The 25,674-nt window shown below is 41.5% G+C and overlaps 1 protein-coding gene across 3 annotated transcripts in view; it reads left to right on the top strand.

The window, feature by feature from the left end:
• Window positions 1–25,674, top strand: part of KIF13B (kinesin family member 13B) — a 205,515-nt gene that overhangs the window by 84,359 nt on the left and 95,482 nt on the right. For all 3 annotated transcript variants that reach the window (XM_042243543.2, XM_027964609.3, XM_027964610.3), the window contains exons 8-13: window positions 1,784–1,918; window positions 3,836–3,948; window positions 5,092–5,203; window positions 12,562–12,774; window positions 14,313–14,423; window positions 20,069–20,203. In XM_042243543.2, coding sequence (XP_042099477.2) covers window positions 1,784–1,918; window positions 3,836–3,948; window positions 5,092–5,203; window positions 12,562–12,774; window positions 14,313–14,423; window positions 20,069–20,203 — 819 coding nt within the window. The remainder of the gene's footprint in view (window positions 1–1,783; window positions 1,919–3,835; window positions 3,949–5,091; window positions 5,204–12,561; window positions 12,775–14,312; window positions 14,424–20,068; window positions 20,204–25,674) is intronic.

Raw genomic sequence — 25,674 nt, 5'->3', positions numbered from 1 at the left:
TAAATATGAGTTGAATAGTTGGAATTCAAAGCCTGTTTCTAATTTGAGAGAATCTCTCAGTGGCCTTTAGTTACTAGTTCTCTTCATTTTCAGACGTCACAGTTATGCTTTGTGTGAACCTGTCAGGCTTCCCTCTTTGGGGAAACGGGGGTGGCATGAGCCGTGATGTAATATACACTGAATTGAAAGTCAGAGACTTGATTTGGTGACAGTCCTCTCACGTGACTCCTGAATGACTCTGGAACATTTACTCCATCTCACCAAGCGTCTCTGTCCTAATTTTTAGAATGGAAATTAGTTTTATTGTCTTGACTATCTTTTGAAGTAGATTCAGTAGTTCTTTGTTCATGAAGCAAATTCTGTCATTTGGTCAATGATACTTCATTTAGTAAACACTTATTGAACACCTCTCCTGTGCCAGACATTGTGCTAAGTGCTGAAGAAATAAAAAATGAATGAGGTCTGTTCCCTCAAGATGCTTACAGATGTTTTAAAGGTATTATAAAAAAAACATGATTTTAAGTGCAGTGTGAAATGTGTGTTTCAGATTCATGGTAGTTTGAATGTGGAATTCCTAACTTAAATGGATATGTAGATATCCGGGGAGGGCAGTATCCAGGAAGGCTTCCTGGAAGAGATCAGATGAGTTGATGCATGTGAAAAGTCCTCAAAAACTCTAGGGTATCATATAAATGTTAGGTACTATTAGGTAAATTGTCTCGTTTGCAACGGCCTCTGAGAAGCGCAGTCTCTTGGTTCCACTGCAGTGTGCTCAGCTAAAGATGGGGTTCCTTTACTGGAAAGTACAGGAGACTGGATAAAAGGAAGCACTTAGTAGGCTCTCTCACAAGTGTATCTTTCTTGTTTCTCATTAAATCCCTGGAAGGTAGATGATGGTACAGCTGTGTTGTTACTTGTGTGCTTGCTAAGTCACTGCATTTGTGTCGGACTCTTTGTGACCCTATGGATTATAGCCCACCGGACTGTGTCCATGGGATCCTCCAGGCAAGAATACTGGAGTGGGTTGCCATTTCCTTCTCCAGGGGATATCTTTGACTAAGGGGTCAAACCCACATCTCTTAAGTCTCCTGCATTGGCAGGCAGGTTATTTACCACTAGTGCCACCTGGGAAGCCCCACTGTGATGAAACTTGTTTCAGGTTGCTTAAATAAATTTTTTAGAGCCTTTAACATTTTTTAAAAAATGAAGATCCCATAATCTTTCCAGTATATTATGCTGTCTCTGTTTTAGCTATAATGGTAAAGAAGTTTAGTAAATCCATGCAGAAAATTAGTCTGGTTCTCATTTTTAAAAACAGGTCTGGTAAGATATACACTAATTTAGTGATCCACTGCTGTGCCTGCAGGGAGGGGTTACAAATTATTTTTGTTTGCTGTTTAGTCATACAGTCTAATTTGATTTAATAACTTTTCTACCGCTATAACTAAATAAGCTAAAGATTTCCTAATTTCTAGGTGAGATGAGGATTGGCAAGGCATGTTTGTCCATCCTGTGGGACTTTGACATGCAGCTTCTACTCTTTTCCAGCTCTTGGTCAGAGCTGACACTTTATTCTACACCTACAGTAAATGTATTTTCTTTGTGTTTTCAGAGAGAGTATTGGTTCTTGTACTCTATGGGGCTTCATGTTCATTGGAAAACAGAATATAAACTCCAGCTGTGGCCGACTAAGCAGTGAAAATTGACATGCATTTCGTAGCATAGCAGAGTTTTCATATTTATTAGATAATAAGGTGTGTGTCTGTGACTTGTTTCCATGTAGGATATCGAGTCTTTGATGTCTGAGGGTAACAAATCCCGTACAGTTGCTGCAACCAACATGAATGAGGAGAGCAGCCGATCACACGCGGTGTTCAAAATCACCCTCACACACACTTTATACGATGTGAAGTCTGGGGTAGGTATTCGGATGCATGACTTCTTTTTTTTTTTTTTTCCAATTTCTAAAGTGAATCATGGTTTATCTTATTCCTTCTGGTGTTAGATGACTTAAAGTTGTAACCAGACATGTGCATCAGTTAGGACTCAGGACAAGAAATAGAAGCCACTCTAGGTGAGCAGAAAGGATTGAATGGAGGGAATTGGATGATGATATTGTTGATATACCTTCTGAGAAGTGGTTTCTGAACTCAGTCTCTAGAAACAGTCTCCAGAACAGTACAGATCTCATCCAGTGAGGATAGTACTACCTCTGTGGCTACCCCCAGACCTGTGAGTTCCAGACACATCCCAGAGCTGTGACCCAAGATACAGGAGTCAGTGAAGCTGCCCTCTTAGAGCCCTGGAAGTTGGAGAATGTGAGCTGGGACACTGTTTGGAAAACTCATATACCCATCCTCCTGCTTGCCTGCGGAAAAAGCCAGAATGGGCTTGGCCTCTACTGTGTTTCTGCTTTTTAAATTTGAAGCAAGAATATCTGATTGACAGAGTCTAAATCACATCCTGAACACTGGCTGCAAGGGAGTCTGAGAAATGTAGGTTTTAGCTCTCTACTCTCTTCACCTGAAGGAAGTTGGAACAGAAGCTATACCAACTGATGGCCTATCGTCTCTGCCACAGCATTTTTTGAACTTTAAACTCTGATGGCAAATTGTGTAAGCTAATAACACCCTAGCTGATATAGTGAGATTTCCTTTGAAGTGTTACCTTATGCTAAAAAGCTGAGTGTTAGAAGGAGTAAGTTTTCCTGGAGAACTTGTAGTCTAAGATTCTAGATTCATAGAATCATTTTTGAGCATTTGGCCTTAACTTATGAAGATCAACAGAACCAGAGATATGTGCTTCTACCACACTGAAAACTTCTGTGTTGACTCATACATTTGTGTTTTCCTTCTTAGTTTGTATGTGAATTTTTGCCTATTTTATTATTACCCTGCAGTGAATCAGTTTCAAGTACCAGAAGCTAAAATGATCACCCAGGCAAAGTGCTATATTTTGGCAAGATTTTCATTTGCTGAGAGCATAGTTTTCTTCTTTTACCATCACAGCAAGATCAGTGTAATGACAGAAAGTTCTTTGTTTTCTACTTCCTTTTCAGCATAAAACAAAAAACATTCTGACATTTTTTTTTTCAAACCAAAAGTACTTTTGATTTGGGAAGCTGAATTCCTTTTTGTTAGTAACATGCTTATTTATGGAAATAAATATAAATGTATATTTTAAAAGAAAGTTTTAAAAAATGATCCAGAAATGCAGTTTCTCACATTTCTTATATTTGCTGCTAAAGTATAAAATATCAGTTATGTCTGTGATTTGATAATAGAATATTTTTGATAAAGGAAAATGTCAGCATATATAAATACCTTAACTAGGAAAATATGTAAACTTCATACCTGAAATTATGGAAAAGAGAATTATATGAACAATATGAAAACATTTTACAATGCATTAGGTTTTTGAGGGATCTTTCTGTTGGATAAAGTCAATTTCTTTTTTAATATCATAAGAAATGCAAATGTTTTCCCTCAAGATTATTAGTCTAGATGGAATTTTAGGCACAGTTTCATATATTAAAATTTACACTTGTAATGCTTTTATATACTTCTCTGTGAAAGTTAGGTTCCCTTCAAAATGTACCATTTTGGAGTCACAGTGCTTTTTTTTGGAGATAATTTCCTCTCTGGGTTAGTAGTTCTGTATAATTTTACATGTCTCTACCACTAGGCTGTATTCTTACACTGTTTGATAGCAGTGCAAATTAATTTTAAAATGAAAAATACACTTTGATAAAGGATTCAGACAGTAAATTCATTTGGTAGAAATGTACCACTTTCTGTGTTCTTTAACTTTGAGTATTTGTTGATTTGCTCCCTAGACTTCTGGAGAGAAAGTGGGCAAGCTGAGCTTGGTCGATTTGGCTGGCAGCGAGCGAGCGACGAAGACGGGAGCGGCAGGTGACCGGCTGAAAGAGGGCAGCAACATCAACAAGTACGTTGTCCGGAAGCCCGCCCCACTGCTTCAGTGACTTAGTAGCCCAAAAAGGGACTGGTATAGTTTTTTAAAGAATAGGGTTCTGGAATGAATGAGGCTATAAAGAATAACTAGAACTTTTTTCATAGTATTTTTTAAGGGCCGAGCCTGTTCTGTGTTTTATTGAAGTGTCTGCTGAGGCCCAGGAGCACAGCCTCAGTCAAGTCAAAGGTTCCCCAAGGGCAGCCCTACTGAGGTTCCAGCCCGGGAACTCTTTGTCCAGGGGGCAGTCCTGTGCCTGGTAGCATGCCCCTGACCTCTGCTCACTAGGTGGCGCCGGTACCTGCCGCCCCAGCCCCAGGTTGTGCCAACCCGGGTTATCTACAGATATTGCCCGTTGCTCCCTGTGGAGACACAGTCACCCTCAAGTTGTGAGCCACTGGTCTGAGCTACAGAAGAGAACAAATATAAGCTGAGTGTCAGACTCTTGGCATGAGTGTGTCTAAACAAACAACAGCATGTGTACTGACCACGTTGGACTTTTCCTTTTATGACAACCGCGGTCCTTATTTATACTAAGATTTTACTTTACAAAACAATATTTGGTGCATCAAGTCCTACGTATGGTTACATATTTTCTTACCTTAAGCTAAATTAAGCTAAATTGCGAGCCTGTGTTAGTGGGCAGGAATCTTTTCCATCTTTGTAGCTCCTAGAAGGACATATAGCGAGACAGTCATCAGTAACCAACTGAGTATCATAGAACAGCATCGTCCAGATGCTATGCTGTTAGGTATTATATACATAGAAAGGTTTTTGCCTTGTGCTATGTTTTAGTTAATTGCATTGTGTACTTGGCGTCCTTTCTTAAAGATATATGGTATTTGTGCCATTATTTTGCCCTAGTGGTTTACAGCTTACATTTTCTTTATACAAAAATGAAAAAAAAAATTGAACCAAGCAATTTTATAGCTTACAGTAGTAGTATTAGAGGGCTGTCAGCTTTTAGTTTGTGTGTTCTTAACCTGAGCAGCACAATGCTGACAGAAGTGCTGTTCTCAGGGTGGCACAAAGGCATCTTGATGTTCAATCTTTGTGCTTAAATGTGACATTTGATATACTCAGGTTTTTACGGTTATTACGGTTTGTTGCACCATGCAGGTCCCTCACAACCCTTGGTCTGGTTATCTCAGCCCTAGCAGATCAGGGTGCTGGCAAAAGCAAGAATAAATTTGTTCCATACCGCGATTCCGTTCTCACTTGGCTGCTCAAAGTAAGTTGTCTTCAACCCCCTTTCTGGGATTCTCTTGGTGGTTGGTAAAAAAAGGAATAATAAAGAGTAGACTCTTGATTTCTCCTGATTATAATTTCCTACATCAGTGTTCAAATTGATAATCATTAGACTCTTACATGGTAGTTATAATTTTAATGGATTAAGCATAGATTTCTTCCTGATTTCACCTGAACCTGGAAGCAGCGGGGTTTGGGGCACATGAAATCAGTTGCACTCTCACCTCTAAAACTTGGGGACCAGAACAAAGAGCTAGTGCTAGTCTCAGAACTGAGTGAGTCCTAAGAAAGGGGTTTCCACTGCCTTCCAGGCTCAGCCAGACTGCTCCAGCCTTCTTACTGACCCCTTTTGTCTGATGTACTTTTTGGACCTTGTTTTCCTGTTTAACTTCCAGACTGCTCATGATCATTTTAATTTGCTTTTGGCTTCTTAAAGGTGTTAAAGGGTAGAGAGTAGAGCACACAGTCATTCACTGGATAACTGATTCAGCGTGAATGAGAGAGATGGAAATGAGGAAGGGAAAAAAATTGTATGAAGTGCTCTGAGGAGGATATAAGGAAATGCTGGACACTTCTTGTCCTGTAATCCCTCAGAGTCTAGTAAGGGAGAGACGTGTGCACAGAACACTATACCACGAGTTGGTGATTCCATAGGAGAGACGGAAATGACATGTAATAGGAGTGTGAAGGTTTCTTCTAGTCTTCAGGGTTCCCTTTTGTCTTGATAGAGTCGTCATGATGGATTGAGTATTGAACTGGAAGTTAGAGGATATAAAATCTAGTGACAGTTTAACTCCTTATAAAGTTGCCAACCCAGAAGAAGATATTTTACCTCAATGCTCTTTTTTTTGGTTTGCTTTTAAGGAAGTCTTCTTAACATTTGCATTTAAAAATTTTCTTTGCTGTGCCACATGGCATGTAGAAATTCAGTGTCCCAACCTGAGCTTGAACCCAGGCCCCTTGCACTGGAAGCTTGGAGTCTGGACCACCTGGGAAGTCCTGTACCTAATGCTCTTTAAAAAAATGGTTTTAAAATTGAAAAATAATTCTGTAAGCCCTGTTTAGCTTTATGTTGGCCTATTCTCTTGATTTTCTTGGTCAGGGATTTGTTGAATACCTGTTTCTGTGCTAGCAGTTGAGCATGTAAAGATGAGCTGAGTGCCGCCAGTGTGGTAAAGCACGCAGCTTCTGAGTTACTCTTGACATGTTTAGAGAACTGTGCTTATGAAGGAAGAAGGATGTCCTCCTAGTTTCTACATCCTCTCAAAGGCTTGCTTAATGTTCAACTTTGCTTTCTAAAACTCTTAACACCATTTGAGCATGCCTGATTAAGTGAAATTTGCCACAGTAGAAAATCAGGTAGGCCAAAATGCAGTAAAAATAGACATTAAAAACAAAAGGATAAACAAAATTTGATATTGAAACCACTTGTAGGCTGATTCACATTGACGTATGGCAGAAACCAACACAATATTGTAAAGCAGTTATCCTCCAAATAAAACAATTTTTAAAAAACGCTTGTAAATAACTCTTGAATTAAAACCATACGGTATATAAAACACTTAATTACTGGGGAAATAATTGTCTGGTCTTCCTGTGTTAGCAATTTATCTTGAAATCTCATTTGTTTCATTTCCAGAAGAAATTCTCAATGAAATACTTCTTCCTCACACTTTTGATAGAAACATCTCCTGAACATTTATGATAATTTCTGGATGTGCCTGATTTAAAAGAATATTCATTGCTGTGTTATTCTGATGTTGCTACTTCAGTCCATTTAACCTAACAATAAGAAAAATCTTCTGTCAGTTGACATAGTTAACATGGCCTAGGTCAATTATTGCGTGTCCATCCCGTTGATAGGCTGGAAGTCAGGAGAGTTTGGGTCAGGAGAATCATCTACCACGCCTCCTTGGAAGGCAGGTAACAGTGTTCCCATTTTACAGATGCGGCAGCATATGCAGAGCCAGCAAGTGAGGGAACCGAGACTGGGATCCAAGATTGCTGCCCATCTGCTGTTGCCTAGGCTGTGCTCTTCTTACCAAAGGTTTCTTTTTATTAGAAAGAGAAGCACACACTTTTTTTTTTTAACCAAATGTGGTAGAAACTGTTGAATATAATTGAATTTGAGCAAAACTAAACACTTTTTTTTTTTAAAAAAAGCTCACTTTATCTTTGATAAAATTAGGCTGTAATTGTAACTTTTATTGTGTAATTTTATCTGTTTACTTTTGGGTTGTTGCTCTGTGGGCTTTTCCCAAGTTGTGATGAGCAAGGGCTACGCTCTCGTTGCAGTGCACGGGCTTCTCATCGCAGTGGCTTCTCTTACAGAGCACGGGCTCCGGGTGCACAGGCTTCAGTGGCTGAGGCACGGGGGCTCAGGAGTTGCAGCTCCGGGACTCTAGAGCATAGGCTGAGTAGCTGTGGTGCTCGGGCTTCTCATCGCAGTGGCTTGTCTTCCTGCAGAGCACGGGCTCTGGGCGCACAGGCTTCAGTGGCTGAGGCACGGGGGCTCAGGAGTTGCAGCTCCGGGACTCTAGAGCATAGGCTGAGTAGCTGTGGCGCGTGGGCTTGGTTGCTCCACAGCACGTGGGATCTTCCCAGATCAAGGGTGAAACCCATGTGTGTTGCATGGGCAGGCAGATTCTTTACCACTGAGCCACCAGGGAAGCCCTGTAATTGTACGTTCTATATGTTCATCCGTGGGCTAAAAAAAATGCATAGTTTCCTTGATTGCTGGCATATCTTTTCTAAAAAACGACATGACTTTTTTTTCAATAAAGGCATAAGTAGCGCATTTATGTAAAGATATACCAGGGTTTAAATGGTTTTCCCCATAGCCTCTTAGAACCCACTGATACACATATCATTCTCCTTTGAAGTGCCTTCTATGTCCCTGTTGATTTTTCCTTCTTTAATTCTTAATTAGTCAAACTCTCCTTCATCCTTGTTTAACTGGTACCATTCTACTATTCTCTAACATAACTTCCATGGGACTCATAAAATTGCTTATCCTTTATAAGATTTGCAGCTTTTTTTTTCTGCATTGTATATGCGCTATAATTATGTCGTGCTCTCCATGTTATAGCATCTTAGAGAGAAACTGATCACACCTGGTGACTTGAGGGGGGTTGATGGATGTGATTGCTTTTTCTCACAGGTGTGTTTGAATGCTTACTCATTCGGTCAATGGTCACTAGAGAACCATTTCGTATTAAGATGATTTTTGCTTATCTCTGCAACTTTCTACATATTTCTCTTTAACATCAAATAACTTCTGGTAATGAATGCACCAATAATGAATATCTTTCAAATTCATCTACTTTTAAAAGATTATTTATTGTTAAAATTATTTATGTATTTACTCGGCTGCGTTGGGTCTTGGTTGCAGCCTGTGGGATCTTTGTTGCGTCATGCGGGATCTCTCATTGCTGGGGCTCGGACTCTCCGGTTGTGGCACGTGGGCTCAGTAGCTGTGGTGCATGGTCTTAGTTGCTCAGAGACACGTGGGATCTTAGTTCCCTGACCAGGGATGGAGCCACTGTCCCCTGCATTACAAGGCAGATTCTTAACCACTGGACCACCAGGGGGAAGTCCTTCAAGTTCATCTGTTTTTGCATCCTTATTGCCACTTCCGTAATGAATAATGAAGAGTTTCTTCTCTCTCCTGGATGATTGAAACTCCTTTCCTGAGTTTTCCTAGTCCATCCTGTTCTTTAGTGAGGTTGCTGTCTTTCAAAATCAATGCTCTTCTTAAACTTAAATCTCTTCAGTAACTCTCCAGAGGGCCTTATGTTAGTCCAAATTCTTGAAAGACTTGTGGTTGACTCGGCTCCTCCCGACTTCTCATTGTTCAGCTTTTGCTTCTTGACGTGATCAGGTCTAGCCAAGTGAGGAAGACTTTGCTCTAACTCTGCCGGGCACATCCTTCCTCCTCTCTTCCACCCCGCGTCATACTTTCCTCTCCATACCCTTTACCCCAGTGATGCTGATTCATATTTAGGTGTCAGATGTCACTGTCTCTGGGAGTCTTTCCTAACCTTTGAAGACTGCTTTCTGCTCTTTCTCTCTTTTCCTGGACCATATTGTATTCATCCTTACTTTAGTTCGTAGCCTATAGTATTTGCTCACCAGCATCACCCTCTGGATGATAAACTCCCCGAAGAGCTGAATGAATGACTTCAGCTCTTCTCTGCGCTAGCATTATGACCTTTGGTAAGTCTGTAAATCTTCCTGAGTCTCAATTTCTCGTCTGTAAAATGAAAAAATTTGATTAGGTGACTTCAAAGAGTTCTCTCAGCTTTACAAAATTGCGACTTGCTAAAATCAAATTTCTTTCTTAGGCCCATTTAATTTGCCATTGCTGAAGCAAAGCTCGTCTGATTTGCCTAACGATTAAAGAGTAACCGAGAGGCACCCACTTTCTTCTTGAACGCGTGCCAGTTCTTCTGTTGCTGTTTCCTTTTTGCTGGTGGCGTGAGGCCATTTTTGAATATAAGCATATTGTTCCTCAGGCACAAGCTCTTTTGAAATATCAAATATTTGTCCTTTGCCAGGTTTCCTTTCCTCAGCACAAACTGAAGCACAATGCACATGCTTTTCTCCTGTGGTAGTCATTGTTAGCAATCTGCTTTTCCCCAGTAGCATTTGCTACTGGTGTGGGCTGAGAGAATGCAGTGCTTCTAGAAGGGCAGTCTTACATGGTGCTGCTTGCGGACTGAATTCCAACCAGAGATGTAATTCCTGTGATCTTGGTATATAATATTTGAACTGCATTACCATGCATGGGATTCTTCTTGACATTTTTTCTGCAAATTGCCAGGATGGCACCGGCAATGCGTGGTCAGTGTCTAGAAGAGGAGTGAAGCAAGCAGTTCCATCCAGACTTTGTAGAAACTGCCTTTGCTTCCTAAAGCCCAGATTACTTTTATTTCCTTCCTTTTCATGCATTGAAGAGTACTTTCTTCAAAGATGTAATTATCTTAGCTATGTTTCCTGTGGAAAACCAAAACCTTAGTAATGGATGAATACGTGGACATATTGTTAGTGATTATATTGAACCATTAGCAATACGTTGGGAGTTATTTTGTTTCTGGCACTAGGACAGAACAGTTTGGAAAGGTTTCAGGTCTGATCTCTGTGTTGCCAAGGGTTGTTTTGTTCTTGTGCTGTTGTGGGCAGCTAGAGGGGGACAGAAATCATAATGGGTTAGAAGGTAGAGTACAGCTGGGCTGGAATCTTTTCTGTTTACTAGTTCTGGATCTATAGGCCGGCTGTGTAACCTCCTTTGTCACAACAAACCTCTGGTTCTTCATCAGTAAAATGGGGATAATAATTAATTCACACAAGGCTGAGGACTAACTCAGCTGCATGCAGAGTTTTGTAAATCACAGGTTGTTCAAACAAATTTTAGGTATGTTGATACTGGAAAAAAATTTCTGTCTTCAAAAGTGAGAATTTGGGAGACCTCCCTGGTCTGGTGGTCCAGTGGTTAAGACCCCATGCTCCCAATGCACAGAGCACAGATATGATCCCTGGTCGGGAGACAGAGACCCTCCATGCCGCACGGCTTGGCCAGAAAAAAAAAAAAAAGAATTTTATATTGGTTGATGCTGCCCAAAGAGAGGGTTGGCTTTCTTATGTCCTAATGAATTCTTCTTAACTGGGCTATTTAAATGTTCTCTGTAATATTGTAAGTCTGTAATTCAGTGATACTTCACTGGTGAAAGGGGGGTTATTGAATCAAGTCTTCTGGGTAGCTCTCATCCAGGGCTGGTGTATACCTATAGCTGTGTAATACCCCCAAGACTTAGCAGCTGAGGCCAGCCGTCATCTGTTCTCTCAGTTCCTCTGGGCAAGATTCCGGGTGCTGCCCAAGTATTCTGGCGGGGGTGTCTCCCGTGGCTGCAGTCCTTGCCAGGCTGCTGGGGCTGGATCTGCTCACCTGAGTGCCTGTGGACGGGCTTCAGAAGATGTGTTCCCAAACTCACCGCCGTGGTGTCTTTCTGGGGCTGCCTCACATCATGGCAGTGGTTTCTTTCAGGGTGAAAAACACGCACGAAAGAAGCCAGCCTGTTTTTGTTTTAAATTATTTAATTTACTTTTTACTGCACTGGGTCTTCGTCACTGTGTGCAGGGTTTCTCTAGTTGTGGCAAGCAAGGGCTTCTCACTGTGGTGGCTTCTCTTGGTGTGGAGCACGGGCTCCAGGCTCACAGGCTCTGTAGTTGTGGTCCACAGGCTTAGTCGCCCCATGGTATGTGGGACCTTCACGGACCAGGGATCGAACCTGTGTCCCCCTGCATTGGCAGGCGGATGCTTTATCACCAGACCATCAGGGAAGTGCCGAGAAGCCAGTCTTTTGTAACCTAGTCTCAGACATGGCAGGCCATCACTTTTGTGTTCTCTTTCTCAGAGGCAGATCAGCAAGTCCTGCCCACACTTCGGGGAAGGGGAGACCCTGGGGTGTGAATTCCAGGAAGCGAGATCTCTGGGGGTCATTTTCGAGGCCGCCTCCTGCAGTTGGAGTTCATGTAGCCTTTATGTGGTAAAGTGGCGTGGGGTAGATCTGACTTTCCAAGTCTCATTTTGTAATTCCAAGTTATATCTAGTTATTTTTAATGCTGTCAAGGGAAAGTCGGTTTTTGAATTGGTTGGAGCCCATTCTAAAGCTTATTTATTTAGTTAGCAGTTTTGTATAATGGAGATGAATGTCTTTTTTTTTTTTTTTTTTTAGCACCCTTGTCTGAACTCTAGCAGCGGTTGTACAGAACTTGAGGCCTGTTTTAGTAGTGTTTGAAGTGTTGTCAGAGGGAATAAGTTGTTGCACCTTCAGTGTATCTTTTGTTTAATAAGACCGTAATTGTTCCTTATGGCTTAAGACACTCCAGATACGTGGTGTTATGGAATAGATTGTAGGTAATCACTCTTTGATCAAATGCTATTAGGGTTGTTCAGTTCTTCTCAGAGATTTTGCAGGTATCTAAGGAAGCGTCCTTTTTTATTCTGAGCAGTCTGCTGACCTATGGTATCATGTTGCCTGTTAAAAGATGACAAATTGACTTAGAATGAATTTTTATTAAACTGAAATAAAAGGGGGCTTCTTTGTATTACCATTCCCTCTGTTCTTTTTAAAAAACCAAAGCTCCTTTTTGCATACAAGTGGCTTGCCAGAGAAGAAAAAGCAAGGAACTGAGAGTCAGTTCACCTGTATTTAAGTCCTGGCTTTGCCCTTAAATCTGTGTTTGACCTGGGGACATTATCTCACCATTTCTGACTTCAGCATTCCCATATGATGCTTTCTTCCAACTTGTAAAAGCTATTCAATTTCTCTTCTCCTCCAGGACAGCCTTGGGGGTAACAGCAAGACCGCCATGGTAGCTACGGTGAGCCCCGCAGCTGACAACTACGAGGAAACCCTTTCAACCTTACGGTATGCGGATCGTGCCAAGCACATCGTGAACCATGCTGTGGTGAATGAGGATCCCAACGCACGAATTATCCGGGATCTCCGGGAAGAAGTAGAAAAACTCCGTGAGCAGCTAACCAAAGCGGAGGTATAAGGCCTAGCTGAGCCATGCCTGTGGGTCTAGGAAAGTCTAGTAAAGCTAGAACCTGAGTTGTCTTCCACTTGGGGCCTAAATGATAAATATTACTCAGAATGTTTGGATTTCCTATAGGAAGAGAGATTTGAGATGAGTAATAAAGGAAGACGGATAAATTGTCATGCTTGAAATTTAGATAGTTTTTACAAGTGTTACAGGATTGACTAGAAGGAGAGAGTAAAGGTAACTGAGAAAATATTTCTTTGCACTGAATAGGCGACAGACGAGGGAAGAGGTAGAATAGGGGAGAGAAAGAGAGGCGCTTGAAACAAAAACAGATACAACTTAATATTAGTGCAGCAAATGGTGACCAATGGGCATAGGCTAATTAGAAGAGGAATCAAATAGATTTTTGTAGAACCATATGCTTGCAGGTTGAAGTCCAAACAGAAATACTATGGTCTTGCACAATATAATAATCTAGCCTTTTCATGTTATGGGTTAATTATGTTCATAAGAAAAAATATTCTAGAGCAGAAGTAGCCATCTTTTTCATAGTGCTCTATGTCACTATCCTTTGTGTTAAAACATGCTATAGTATATAGTTCTGTTACTGAATTTGAAGCCTACACAGCTCTAATCACCGATCTGTTTTAGTTTTTGAAAGTCTGTTGACGTATAGCGTGTCTACAGTGTTGTGTTACTTTCTGCTGTCCAGTATAGTGATTTAGTTATATGTGTTCTTTTCCACACTCTCTTCCATTATGGTTTATCATAGGATATAGTTCCCTGTGTTCTACAGTGGGACCTTGTTATTTATCCATCCTGTATATAATAGTTTCAAATGCTTTTTATCAGAAGTGGGATAAAATGTCAGATTCAGGATCCCTACTTTAATTAGCATTTCTGTTCCTATGATTTCTGAGCACTGTGGAATTCTTTCCTGGACCTGGGACCATAGCCTCTTCTTTCTCATGACCATCAGTAAATTATGTGGTCAAAATAATTATCTTGATTGTATTTTTTGCCTGTTGAATCTTACTCTGCTTTTATAGGAATAATTTTACAATTCATCAAGATGCTTTGAAACTTTGTCTGTCTTCCTGGTATAGTAATGCCATCCAGTTTGTAGCATGTACCTATTTAGGCTGTGTATCCTTGAATACATACCCAAAGTCATCAGTGAAGACTAGGATGAATCACGTGTCTTGAGTCTAGACCTACTGGGATTAAAAAAATAAGTCCTTGATAGTTTCAACTCTTTATCTCCCTAACTGTAGTTAGACCTCAAAGTAGCAATAGGTTAGAGGAAAAGGAAAAAGTTAAGTCTTCCTTCAAGCCCCCTGGATAACTGGATGAGTCTGTGGGACCCTCGTAGTCTGGATGCTGTGGGTCAGTGACAGGCCTTGTGTCTTAGGTGGGACGGGAGCCTCAGCGAGCTGTAGAGCTTCGAGGAGGCTTTGTTCCTCTTGTCCTCTTGGGTTTAGTGAAGATGTCCTTTTTCCAGGACCTCATACACACACTTCATGAAATAAACATTTTGCTTGTAGGCAATGAAATCTCCAGAGCTGAAAGACCGACTGGAAGAGTCAGAGAAGCTAATCCAGGAAATGACTGTGACCTGGGAGGAGAAACTAAGGAAAACCGAGGAGATTGCCCAGGTTCGTGATTCCTGCTTGAGGGGAGAGCAGCCTTGTGGCAGCTTGCACAGTGCAGTGCTGAGCATATTTCTGGTTCCCTTTAAAATTTTTTTCATTTATTTTTAATTGAAGGATAATTGCTTTTCAGTATTGTGTTGGTTTCTGACAAACATCAGCACGAATCAGCCATAGGTATACATATGTCCCCTCCCTCTTGAACCTCCCTCCCATCTGCCTCCTCATCCCACCCCTCTGGGTTGTTACAGAGCGTCAGGCTTGAGTTCCCTGAATCATACAGCAAATTCCCATTGGCTGTCTATTTTATATATGGTAATGTATGTTTGACTTTTAGCTTTGAATGTAGCAAATCTAGCAATTCAGGTTTGTTTATTAAAAAAAAAAAGCTGTTTGGCTTCGCTAAGTTTTTGTGGCAGCATGCAGGATCTTTAGTTGTGGCTTGTGGAATGTAGTTCCCTGACCAGGGGTTGAAACCACGTCCCCTGTATTGGGAGGGCAGAGTCTTAGCCACTGGACCACCAAGGAAGTCCCAGATTGATTTAAATAAGACCTAAATCCAGGAGTCTGTACTTTACAAAGTTAATTTGAAGTTTAAGGAAAACATAACTATAGTTAATTGAGTATTCATTATGTAAGAAATACATTTGTAGGGCCATAAAATTTTTTAAATGATATAACTAGCCACTGGCTGTGAACACCCAGTTCTGTTAAATGCTTTGCAAACCTCAGAAACTTACCCAGCTACAAAATTATTAGTAGCGGATATTTAGACTGTGAGCCTCTTGCTTCCTTCCATATGACAAGTCAGTAAAAAGTAACAATGAAGTACCTAAGTCCCAAGTGACTGTGTCTCATTTTTAGACCATTTAATATAGAGCTGTGAAGTCTTTCAGTGGGAATATTAGTGTTTAGAGAAAATCCTAAAATGTCCAAGTCTCTGCTTAGTAAAGATTTACTCTATGGCTTTCCTGTTAGAGGCTTATTTAGCCTGTTTAAAAAATATTAATATATATGATAATGTGGAACACAGTACTACATTGGACAATCATTTCATGGTTGGGCAACTCTGATAGTAGTAGCTATTTAACCGAAATCTTCTATTCTTCCATTTTTGCTCATTGGCCTTAGTTTGTTCTTCCAAAGCTAAGAGAATAAGCCCACTTAGGCACAGTAACTAATAATAGCAATAATAACCAGCACTTATTGAGTACATTTACATGTTGCACCTGACGCTAAGCACTTAAAATTTTCTTTTTTTATTTTGTATTGGGGTGTAGTCGATTAACAGTGTTGACTAAGCACTCTTAAATACAGTATTTTATTTAATCCTCCCAATAGCCCTGCAAAATAGGGCCTGTTATTACCTAGATATGTAAAGTCACCCCTGCCTCCTCCCTTCCTTTTCTAAAGTTGGAAAATCTCTAGTGTTCACCGTTCCTGGTATTCGTGAATGTGTAGGACTGCTACTCCTCTCATTGCGCAGTAAGTTCCGTCTCTCAGGGTGCTGTCCAGAATCAATGGAGAGATTAGATGTTGTAGGACAGCACTGCTATTATGTAGCATACAGAGGATGTTAGATTTATATTAGTGCACACTAGGATTTAAGTTGATTTTTCAACATTTTTATTATAGTCCTTTTCAAAACAGATGAAAACTTGAGTAGAACAAACCCACACATAGCCAATGCCCAGTTTCATTGAAGGTCAACAAATGACCAGTCTTGTTTTATCTGTATCCCTGCACGGGGTTATTGGAAAGCACACCCCTCACATTACCCAGAGAATACACCAGTGTCTGAGCTTCATTTCTCATTACATGTTCGACTTTGTTTGTCATAGGTTAAGGTCACTCTGATAACTATCCGATTTGGGACTAATGGGTGCGAGCCGTTTTGGGCTCCTCTGGAAGTAAGACCTTGACTCTGAAGCGCTGTCGTACTTGGGTTGCCTGCTCTGACACACAGCAGAGTGGGTCTAAGTGACAGGGCAGTGGGGGGCAGCTTTCCTGTGGCATCTTTCCTCCCCTGAGTGTCCTCTCCCACGGTCAGATGCCCCTTTTGCAGGCTGCCTGGTTTTTAGCGAGCATCGCATTCAACACCTCATCTTCCTGGCTTCAGTGCTTCCAGCTGTCTTCTCCTTGTGACTGGTTTATTGGTCAGCAACCTCTTTGCTGTACAGACTAGCTTTCCCTAAAATGTATTTCTGGCAGTATATCTACCGACTGTTAATACATCTTTTGAGGAGAAAAGAAGTGGTACATGGTCAGGTAACTTTGGGGAAATCTGGGCGAACTGAGTCAGACTTCTTTTGGTAAGAACTTTCTGGGAGTCTGTTCCAAGCCAGCCTCTGTGCTCTGGGGCCTCTGTGTCTGGCATGCCAGCCCCCAGAGCTTAATCCTGACATCGAATCCTGTGGAACCTAGCTGTACTCTCTTGACTCTTTGAGTCATGTGATGCTTTATTTACTTTTTATTTTTATTTTTACTTTAATTTACTTTTTATTTTACTTTATTTCAGTTTTTTGTGGGTATACTTTTATTACCTAATGAGTTTATAAAGTTCTCAAGGAAAAAAGCCATATCTTTTCATTTTTTCCTTTTAATATTTATTTATATTTATTTATTTGGCCCAGCTGGGTCTTAGTTGCAGCACACGAGATCCTTAGTAGTAGATGTGGGGTCTAGTTCCCCAGCCAGGGGTTGAACCTGGGTCCCCTGCACTGGAAGCACAGTCTAGTCACGGGACCACCAAGGAAGTCCTCCTCCTAGTTTTGAAAGTATGTGCTCAGTAATATTTTTGATTAAATAATTTGAACTCAGAGTTGACTGATTTCTCAGCCCAGTGCCATATCTGTGATACCACATTCTTTAATTTCCGTCTTTTATGTTCTCAGTAAAGAAGTGTACACTTAAGTGAGACAGATCAGGGGCTAGGAAACTAAGCCCTCGGGCAAAACCTGGCCTATCACTTCTCTCCGTAACTGGTTTTATTGGAATGGGCCATGCTTATTTGTTTTAGTATTTTTTTATGGTGTTAGCAGAGCTGAATAGTTATGAGAGAGACCATTGGACCCAGATGACTAAAAGATTTAGTGTTTGACATTTTATAGGAAAAGTTAACTAGTCTTTGATATCAGAAGCAAAACATAGTAAATGTCACTATATTTGATCATATAATACTTGTTTATTCTTGAAACTGACTCTTAGATGTTGCAAACTTTTATAGTTTATTAATAATTAAAAACCTAGAGTCTGTTTTTTGGTGGTAGATGTAACCAGTGAATTGATGGGTTTTCAATGTTGTGCCTTTCAGTTTAAACAAAAATTTTATGGTATTTCTACCGTTATAAAGTCTCAAAAGATAGGAAAATGCTTAAGGAAGTAGGGTAAAGCAGTAGTTTACTCAGTTATCTCATTTAAGTTCTGTCTTTTCCCTTACTCTTGAGTGACTTTATTTTTGTTAAGTCGTACATTCTTTTTCTGGCTTACCTTTGCCTCTCTAGGAATGAAAATTTTGCTACTAGATGACAGTAATGAAATTTCTTCTAAATTTATAGTTATTTCCATAGTGAAAATTGCTAGAGTCTGCAGGGAACTCAGGGCTTCCCTTGCGGTTCAGCTGGTAAAGAATCTGCCTGCAGTGTGGGGACCTGGCTTCGATCCCTGGGTTGGGAAGATCCCCAGGAGAAGGGAAAGGCTACCCACTCCAGTATCCTGGCCTGGAGAATTCCGTGGACTGTATAGTCCATGGGGTCACAAAGAGTTGGACACGACTGAGTGACACTTTCAGGGAAGTCAAACCAGAGTTCTATCAACCTAAAGAGGGGTGGGATGGGGAGGGGAGATGGGACTGAGGTTTAAGAAGGAGGGGACATATGGATACCTATGGCTGATTCATGTTGATGTTTGGCAGAAACCGATACAATACTGTAAAGCAATTATCCTCCAATTAAAAAATAAATAAATTTAAAATTAAATGACTAGAGTCCTAAGAAGAATGTAAGTAAAAGGAACTGTTGCAAAAGTAGTATTTACTTATAGAAAATACAGAAAGATTATTATGAAGAAAGTTTAACTGATTCAGTCATCCAGAGAAAGGTACTGTTAATATCTTTGTGGTTTCTTCCAGTGCATAGATCGATGTACTAGTTATACCCTGCATTTTAAATTTAATGTTAGTTCGTGACTGTCTTCCTACTTCATTTGTAGTTTAGAAAAAGACATTTTTACAAAGAAATGTTTCTTCCCATTATTGGAATTATTTTTTAATCACACAAATATCCTCATGTATTTAAAAGAGGTATCCCTCAGAAGGGACTATGCAAGCTATGTTAGATTTGCTTACTTCGCTTTAGGAACATGGTTCTTTATCAAGAATAATAATTTCTTTGGATTGAGTGCTGAAAACTAATGGCTGGTGTTAAATGACTCAGAACTTCTGAAAGAACCCAATAATGTTTTTTTTTGTTAGAAAAGAGACTCAATTCAAAGACCCAGAACCAAAATAGCCCATTCCCTACCTTTGCAATAGTATTCTAGGAGAGATTGTTTGGGTTGCAGTGGCTGTATAAATTAGGAGGTTGTGCCTAGAATAGCAAAATTCTAAGCCTGCAGTTTAATCATCCCGCAGCCTTACTGTGTGGCACTAGTTAAATGACACAGCTTGCCTTGCCTTTTGTCGGAATCAGAGGCTCTTAATGACTCGTCCCTATTGCTGTGTGCGTGCAGTCGGACGCCCTGCCCTGCCCTGGTCTGTGTGCCTCATAACAGCCTCGGTTGCAGGAGGCACTCGTGTCTCCCGATGTGCACACATGCATGTTGTGTGAATGCAGAGACACGCAGGCACAGAAAGGAGAGGTCCATGTTCTTTTGCAAATAGGGCTTTCCTGAATATGCAGATTTTATTTTGAAAAAATTCACAACACTGGCGATTTGAGTGCTCTTGTGTGTTACGCACTGTGCGGAGTGCTAGGAATCCCCAGTGGGGATTCAGGGTCCCTGCCCTCACAGAGAAATGGAGTAAGAAGTTACCAGGTTTGAGAACAGATGTGCTTCAGCTAGGAGGAATAAGTGTAAAACCCCTTAAGCTAGGGAGAGCGTTGTTGAGACTTCAGGGTCCTGGAAGATGCCCCATTAAGTACGTATAGTTGAGGGGTGACCGGACATGACAATGGAGTCAGTGGGTCAGACTGAGGGGCCTGTGGCTTTGAAGGAGTTCGGCCTTCATCCTTGCTGGGGACCTGCCAAGTGTATTTGGCTTTTTAGGAAGATCACAGTTGAATAGAAAACACTTACATTTGCTCATATATAAAGAATTAAATGAGAAAGATGAATTCAGGATGTTAGCTATTTTCAAGAATGAAAAGGGAGAGCTTAGTATATTTGGTGGCGATTTGTAATGGCTTTACTTTTGAAATTAATAAGAGTTTTCCTTAACAAAGCAACATTAGAGTTTGTTCTCATTCTCAGCTATAGAGTTTATATAGGTTAGAAAGAGGGCAAATGCAGTCATCTATATGATACCATGTCCTAAGAAAATATATTTGAGTTATAAAGTTATTTAATAATTTAATAATTACTGTCATATATAAAGTTTTATAGCTTGCTGCCTCAATAGCTCTGGAATTAATACTTCTCTAATGTGTTTACAGGAACGACAGAAACAGCTTGAGAGTCTTGGAATATCTCTTCAGTCGTCTGGAATTAAAGTTGGGGACGATAAATGTTTCCTCGTTAATCTGAATGCTGATCCTGCTCTGAATGAACTTCTGGTTTATTACTTAAAGGTGAAGTTGTAGGCTTGTCTGCTGTTTTCCGCCGTGAAATGGAGCAGTATTTCCCAGTATCCTTTCTTTACACTTGGAGAACCATGCATATTCAAAGAGGAGTAGTTAGCAAACTCTTTTTGTTTGCTTCAGCTGGTGTGTAGAAAAATCCTGGGTTTCTGAGACCAGTCTCTTTTTCATCTTTGAGTGATGTAAATATATTTTTCAACCTAGTAAATGTGAAAAATGGTATTCTGATTGTTAACTCCAACAAACTAGGTAGCTTGACTTCTGTCCTTTGGTGTGATTAAAGCGAGGAGTTAAGTAGCTAGCTTGAGCTGGCAGAACAACCTGTAGGCTAGACGGTTTCCTCGGCGCTGAAGCTCTGTGGTTTCTGTGCAGCACACCTTTGGGTGAGTGGTCCTGGTTTGCGAGAGGAAATGTTCTCCAATACAGTATTGTAAGTAAAATAAAGTAAAAAAAAAAAAAAAAAAGTCGTTAGGACCCCTTGACTTGAAATTCTGTGTTTCCAGTAACTCTTAGGAAAGTTAAAAATTAACTCTTAGGAAAGTTAAACATTTTGGATTGCCAGTTTACAAAAAGAAGAGTAAGTCACTTAGAGGCTGAGAGGGTCAGAGCCTGGAGCAGAAGAAACCAAGTATACGTTGAAATCTATATGCATTCTGTATATTTTATAGTCATATACATTGAAAGCTATATAGGCTGTCGGACATAGCAGGAAGATGAGTCAGCTTCAGGTTAAACGTGAATCAGACACTATAGAAATTATGAGGTGTTCACCAAAATTGCCAAGCCCAGAAGGTAGATGAGTTACTCTGACATGCAGTTAATAAATACTAGGTGGAGAATTTTACTCTCCTAATACAGGAACTATCTCTGCGGGTTTAACTGAGTTAGTGACTGGGACAGCAAAGATATGAGCTGGTACAGTTGGAAGCACTGTGAGAGTTAGAGATTTGTGTCCTTTATTTCTAAAGAGACTGAATTCATGATACGTTGGCTGGTTTCCCAGTTCTTATCAGACATACCTGGGGTAATTGCTATGTAGTGTTTTGATAAGGCCCTGCTATTCTTAAGTATCTTGTATCAGGCTCTATTACTCTGTGCATTAAATTGTGTCTCTAATGCATACGCTCACGTGAGCATGCTCAGGTGCTGTGGGCAGTGGGTCAGAGCAGGGGTGGGAGGGAGACGCACCGAGTTTCTGCTCCAGCACTTCTTGCTTGACGGATGTTTTTCTCTCAAGGCCTTTACCCCCGCAGTCTACAGATTCCTCCTCTATAAATGGAAGTTTTCTCTGGCTACCTCACAGACTTCTTGGAGGCTTAAATGGGAGTTGACCTATAGAAGCATTTTATAAATGGAAGCCCTACTGACATATACATTATCCCACATACCAGTTTCTCACTTGATCCTCTGGTACTTTGTTATATTACCCTTGTCCTTTGGGAAAGAATGATGGGTTAGTACATCTCTCGCTATGCTTCTAACAGTGTTGGCAGCTTTTTGTGTTAGAATTTCAGCTGGGGATACTCAGGCTTCAGGAGAGATGCAGTATTCGTATGGGACTTAAGTATTTTGCCCTTTAGATCTTCAGAACTGTGAGTTCTTTTTCTCTTCTGACGTGATGAAGTTCAAATTAGAACACACAAACACGTACACTCAATATGAAAAAAAAACCCAATTCCTATCTGTTTCTTCACTAAAAAAATTACACAAAGAAACTATTTAAAGACTGTTGGAGGGCAGTCAAAATATTTCTGGCCATCTTATGAAGAGGTGTTGGGACTCTGATTCAGACTGTGCGGTCAACCCTGCTTTGGCAAAGTCTGAGGCAGTGTTGGTTTCTTACTGCCCAGGCTGAACCCATGATGAGAGTATATTCATGACAAAGCACATTCAAAAGGATGACCTCCGTCCAAGAACAGTTCTGCTTCAGTAAAGTGACACCACGATGTGGGAGAGGAATTCAGAGGCCGAGTGGTCTTTATTTCTCTGCTGTCACACTCCCATGTCAGTGTAGATGCTGGGCAGATAGCTTCACATCACTGGGTGACTTTGGGTGCCCCGTCTGTAAAATGAGGCCACTGGATTAAATTACTTCTAACATTCTTTCTACTTCCAAGTTGAATGGTTCTCTTCCAGAATAGAATTCTCTGTTTATCTGTTCTGTCCAGAACTGGCAGAAGCAAGGTATGGAGGCCAGACTCTAAGCAGAACGTAACTCATGGGGTCTTTCTGCATCTTAGTTGTATAGACAGGCAGCTCTTGTGTGGCATGGTTCCAGCCTTCACAAATTTCAGCTGACTCGATTTAAGAAACAATGTTGACGCTGCGGTCATTCATGCGATTCTAGCTGCGCAGCCAGGGGAAGTTAGAGAAGGTGAGCTTACGGGTGTGAATGAGGAAAGTGGCTGTGACGAGAAGAATGCAGATGTCGCGAAGGGTTAGGCTTAAACCAGAGAGCACGGCACGTGAGAGGGGCTCTTGGGGATACTTTGCAACATTGAAAGCTCAAAGGATAAAGTGGTAGAGGCATGAAGGAGTATGGCGGTTCACCAAGGTGTGGAAAGTATCCTCACTCCATGTTGTCAGTTATATGTTGAAAAGGAAAAGGCAAGCACTGTTCAGCTACACTCAGTAAGCCTTATATGTGTATATATATTGGTGGTGGTTGTTGGTTTGTCTGCTCACTCTTGGCTGTGCTGGGCCATTGCTGCTGGGCTCTTTTCTCTAGTTGCAGTGGGCAGGAGCTGCCCTCTGGCTGGGGCACACTGGCTTTCGTTGTGCCGGCTGCTTTTGTCGCAGCGCGTGGACTCTAGAGCACGGGCTCAGTAGTTGCGGCTCATGGGCTTAGTTGCTCCCAGGCATGTGGGATCTTCTTAGATCAGGGATCAGACCTGTGTCTCCTGCACTGGCAGGTGGACGCTTTACCACAGCCACCAGGGAGGCCCTCGATAAGCTTTTAACAAAGAAATAAAATGCTTTCAATTTTAGTGTTTCTAATATTCTAAGTGACACTGTACTAAATAAATATTAGTTTCATTGTTTTTTCATTTCCCTCTTCATTATAGCAGTAAGAGAATTCTGCATGTTTTTATAGTTTTAATTGTCACAGAATGATTGCCATTTTCCCCACGGATGGTTAAGATCTCCCTGCTCACTTATTTTTCACAGTCCTGCCTTTTTCTGCAAAGCGAGGCCTGCCTGATAAGGCTGAGCAACCGTACAGAGCGTCCATGTGCTGTTCTTCCTGCTCACGGGGTGGGAAGAGCCTTCCTGTGAAGTATGTCACTCTCTACCTCTCTCTCTTCAGACTTCGTTGATCAAAGGGATTGTAACCTCAAATGAGACACTTAAGTCGGCATTTATAATGTAAGCTGTACGTCTGGGATCATGTCTTTTATCTCTAGTGGCACAATGCCTACCTAAATGTAATATTTATTGAAAAAAGAAATAGTTTTCCTTCTAGAATTTGGATTAGACCATTGCTGTTTGGGGGCTTCCCTGGTGGCTCACTGGTAAAGATTCTGCCTGAAGTGCAGGAGACCTGGGTTCCGTCCCTGGGTTGGGAAGATCCCCTGGAAAAGGAAATGACAACCCACTCCAGTATTCTTGCCTGGAGAATCCCACGGACGGGAGCCTGGCAGGCTATGTCCATGGAGTTGCAAAGAGTCAGACACGACTGAAGCAACCTAGCACAACAGCTTTGCTATTTAGTATTTTACCTCTGATAGTTTTTGTTTTTAATTCAGTTTATCTCCTGATACTTAGCAACATCCCCTGTGTATCATGGGCTATGCTTGTTGTTGAAAATGCAGGAGTCCTGTATAGGTTGCTGCCTAAATAGCAGGAAAACAACATTTATATGATAGTAAATTGAGGTGCTATCTCTAGATGTAGCTGGGGGTTCAGAGAAGGGAGAAGTCAGTGTACGCTACTAGTGAAACCTGTGAGGAGAGGAAGAGGTCAGAAGTAAGTACTGAAGGTATTAGAGAGAGCATTTTGGCAAAGAGAACAAAAGCAGGGGCAGAGACATGCGCGTGAGCCCGAGTGCAGTCTTGGGGTGTGGCAGTTGGAGGTGGTTCTGCTTCACACTGCAGTCTAGAGGGTAGTTCAGAGCTTTTTCTGCATTTCAACCCCCAAGGACGAAAAGGCTTCCACAGTCACAGTTAGGATTCCTGCTGGGATTTCTCATGGGAGGAGGAAAGGGATTGTATATAGAAATAGCCTAAGCCGAGGGCTTTGGGTCTTTGGAAAAGACTGATGCTGGGAGGCATTGGGGGCAGGAGGAGAAGGGGACGGCAGAGGATGAGATGGCTGGATGGCATCACCGACTCGATGGACATAAGTTTGGGTGAACTCTGGGAGTTGGTGGTAGACAGGGAGGCCTGGTGTGCTGCAATTCATGGGGTCGCAAAGAGTCGACACGACTGAGCGACTGAACTGAACTGAAGGGCTTTGGCAAGGGTGAGGGGGGTCTTTGTCTTTTCAGGTGATCTCAGGCTCTTTTGCTCTTTGGACTCTCTTTGTTTCTCCCTTTGGAACTTCTCTCCACCTTGTAGTGGGTATGTTAAGACAGAGAGGAAAGATGGGAGATGGGTGTGGAACGGATTCCTTTGGCCTGCTACTGAACGTCACTAAAACATTCCTCGTAGTTGACACCTGGTCAAGCCCCGGTCTCTGGATTAGGAAGGTCAATCCAGGGATTGACCAGGAAGCCTCAGCCAAAATCGAAGAGTAGACATTGGCTGGGAGTGTCCCTGTGTTTCTCGTATATATTCCCTGAGGACTAAACCAGATACCAGAATGCAATTCTGATCCCAGCTCTTTGTTTCCTTGGAAACCCCATTGCAGCGCACTTGAGAGAAGAAACCCCCAGAAGAGGGAAAGTGAAAATAATGGAAGGGAAGAGGCCTTTTTATTAGACTGGGATCCCAGAAGAGATGGGAAGAATTGGAACCAAGAGTGTAATTAGCGGGCTATGGACAAAGGAGGAGAGAATCACTTTCCTCTGAATCCGAGGGGAATCCTAAGGGAAATGGTTGTTCATTTATCTTTCTTTTGTTTTTACTTAATGGCTCAGTGTAGCAGGCCTGTGTTACATGCTTGGAATACAGTGGTGAGGCGGTAGGTTGCAGGACAGGCTGCCCTCTGCTGTCTCAGCGTCTCCATGCTAGCTGTGGAGATGGACAGTAAACCCACAGTCAGTGCTATGTAAGGAAGTCAGGCATGAGAGTAAGACGGTGGTTCTTTCTCATTGTGCTCCGTATACACCTCTCTGAGGATGTGCCCTTAAAAGCTGAGGTAGAAATGGTCAGAAAATACCAATATGACGATCAGGGGAGGAACTGTTCAGGCAGAGGAAGTGGTCAGTGTGCCCAAAGAATGGTGAAAGGCCTGTGTGGGTGGACCGTGCTCCAGGAGAGGCAGAATGCCAGGACCGGGGGTAGAAGTAGCAGCTAGGGGCC

Source organism: Ovis aries, chromosome 2, assembly GCF_016772045.2.
Source record: "Ovis aries strain OAR_USU_Benz2616 breed Rambouillet chromosome 2, ARS-UI_Ramb_v3.0, whole genome shotgun sequence".
Lineage (NCBI taxonomy): Eukaryota > Metazoa > Chordata > Mammalia > Artiodactyla > Bovidae > Ovis > Ovis aries.
Note: the sequence above shows the minus strand (reverse complement) of the source record. Positions and strands in the feature narration are given on the sequence as shown.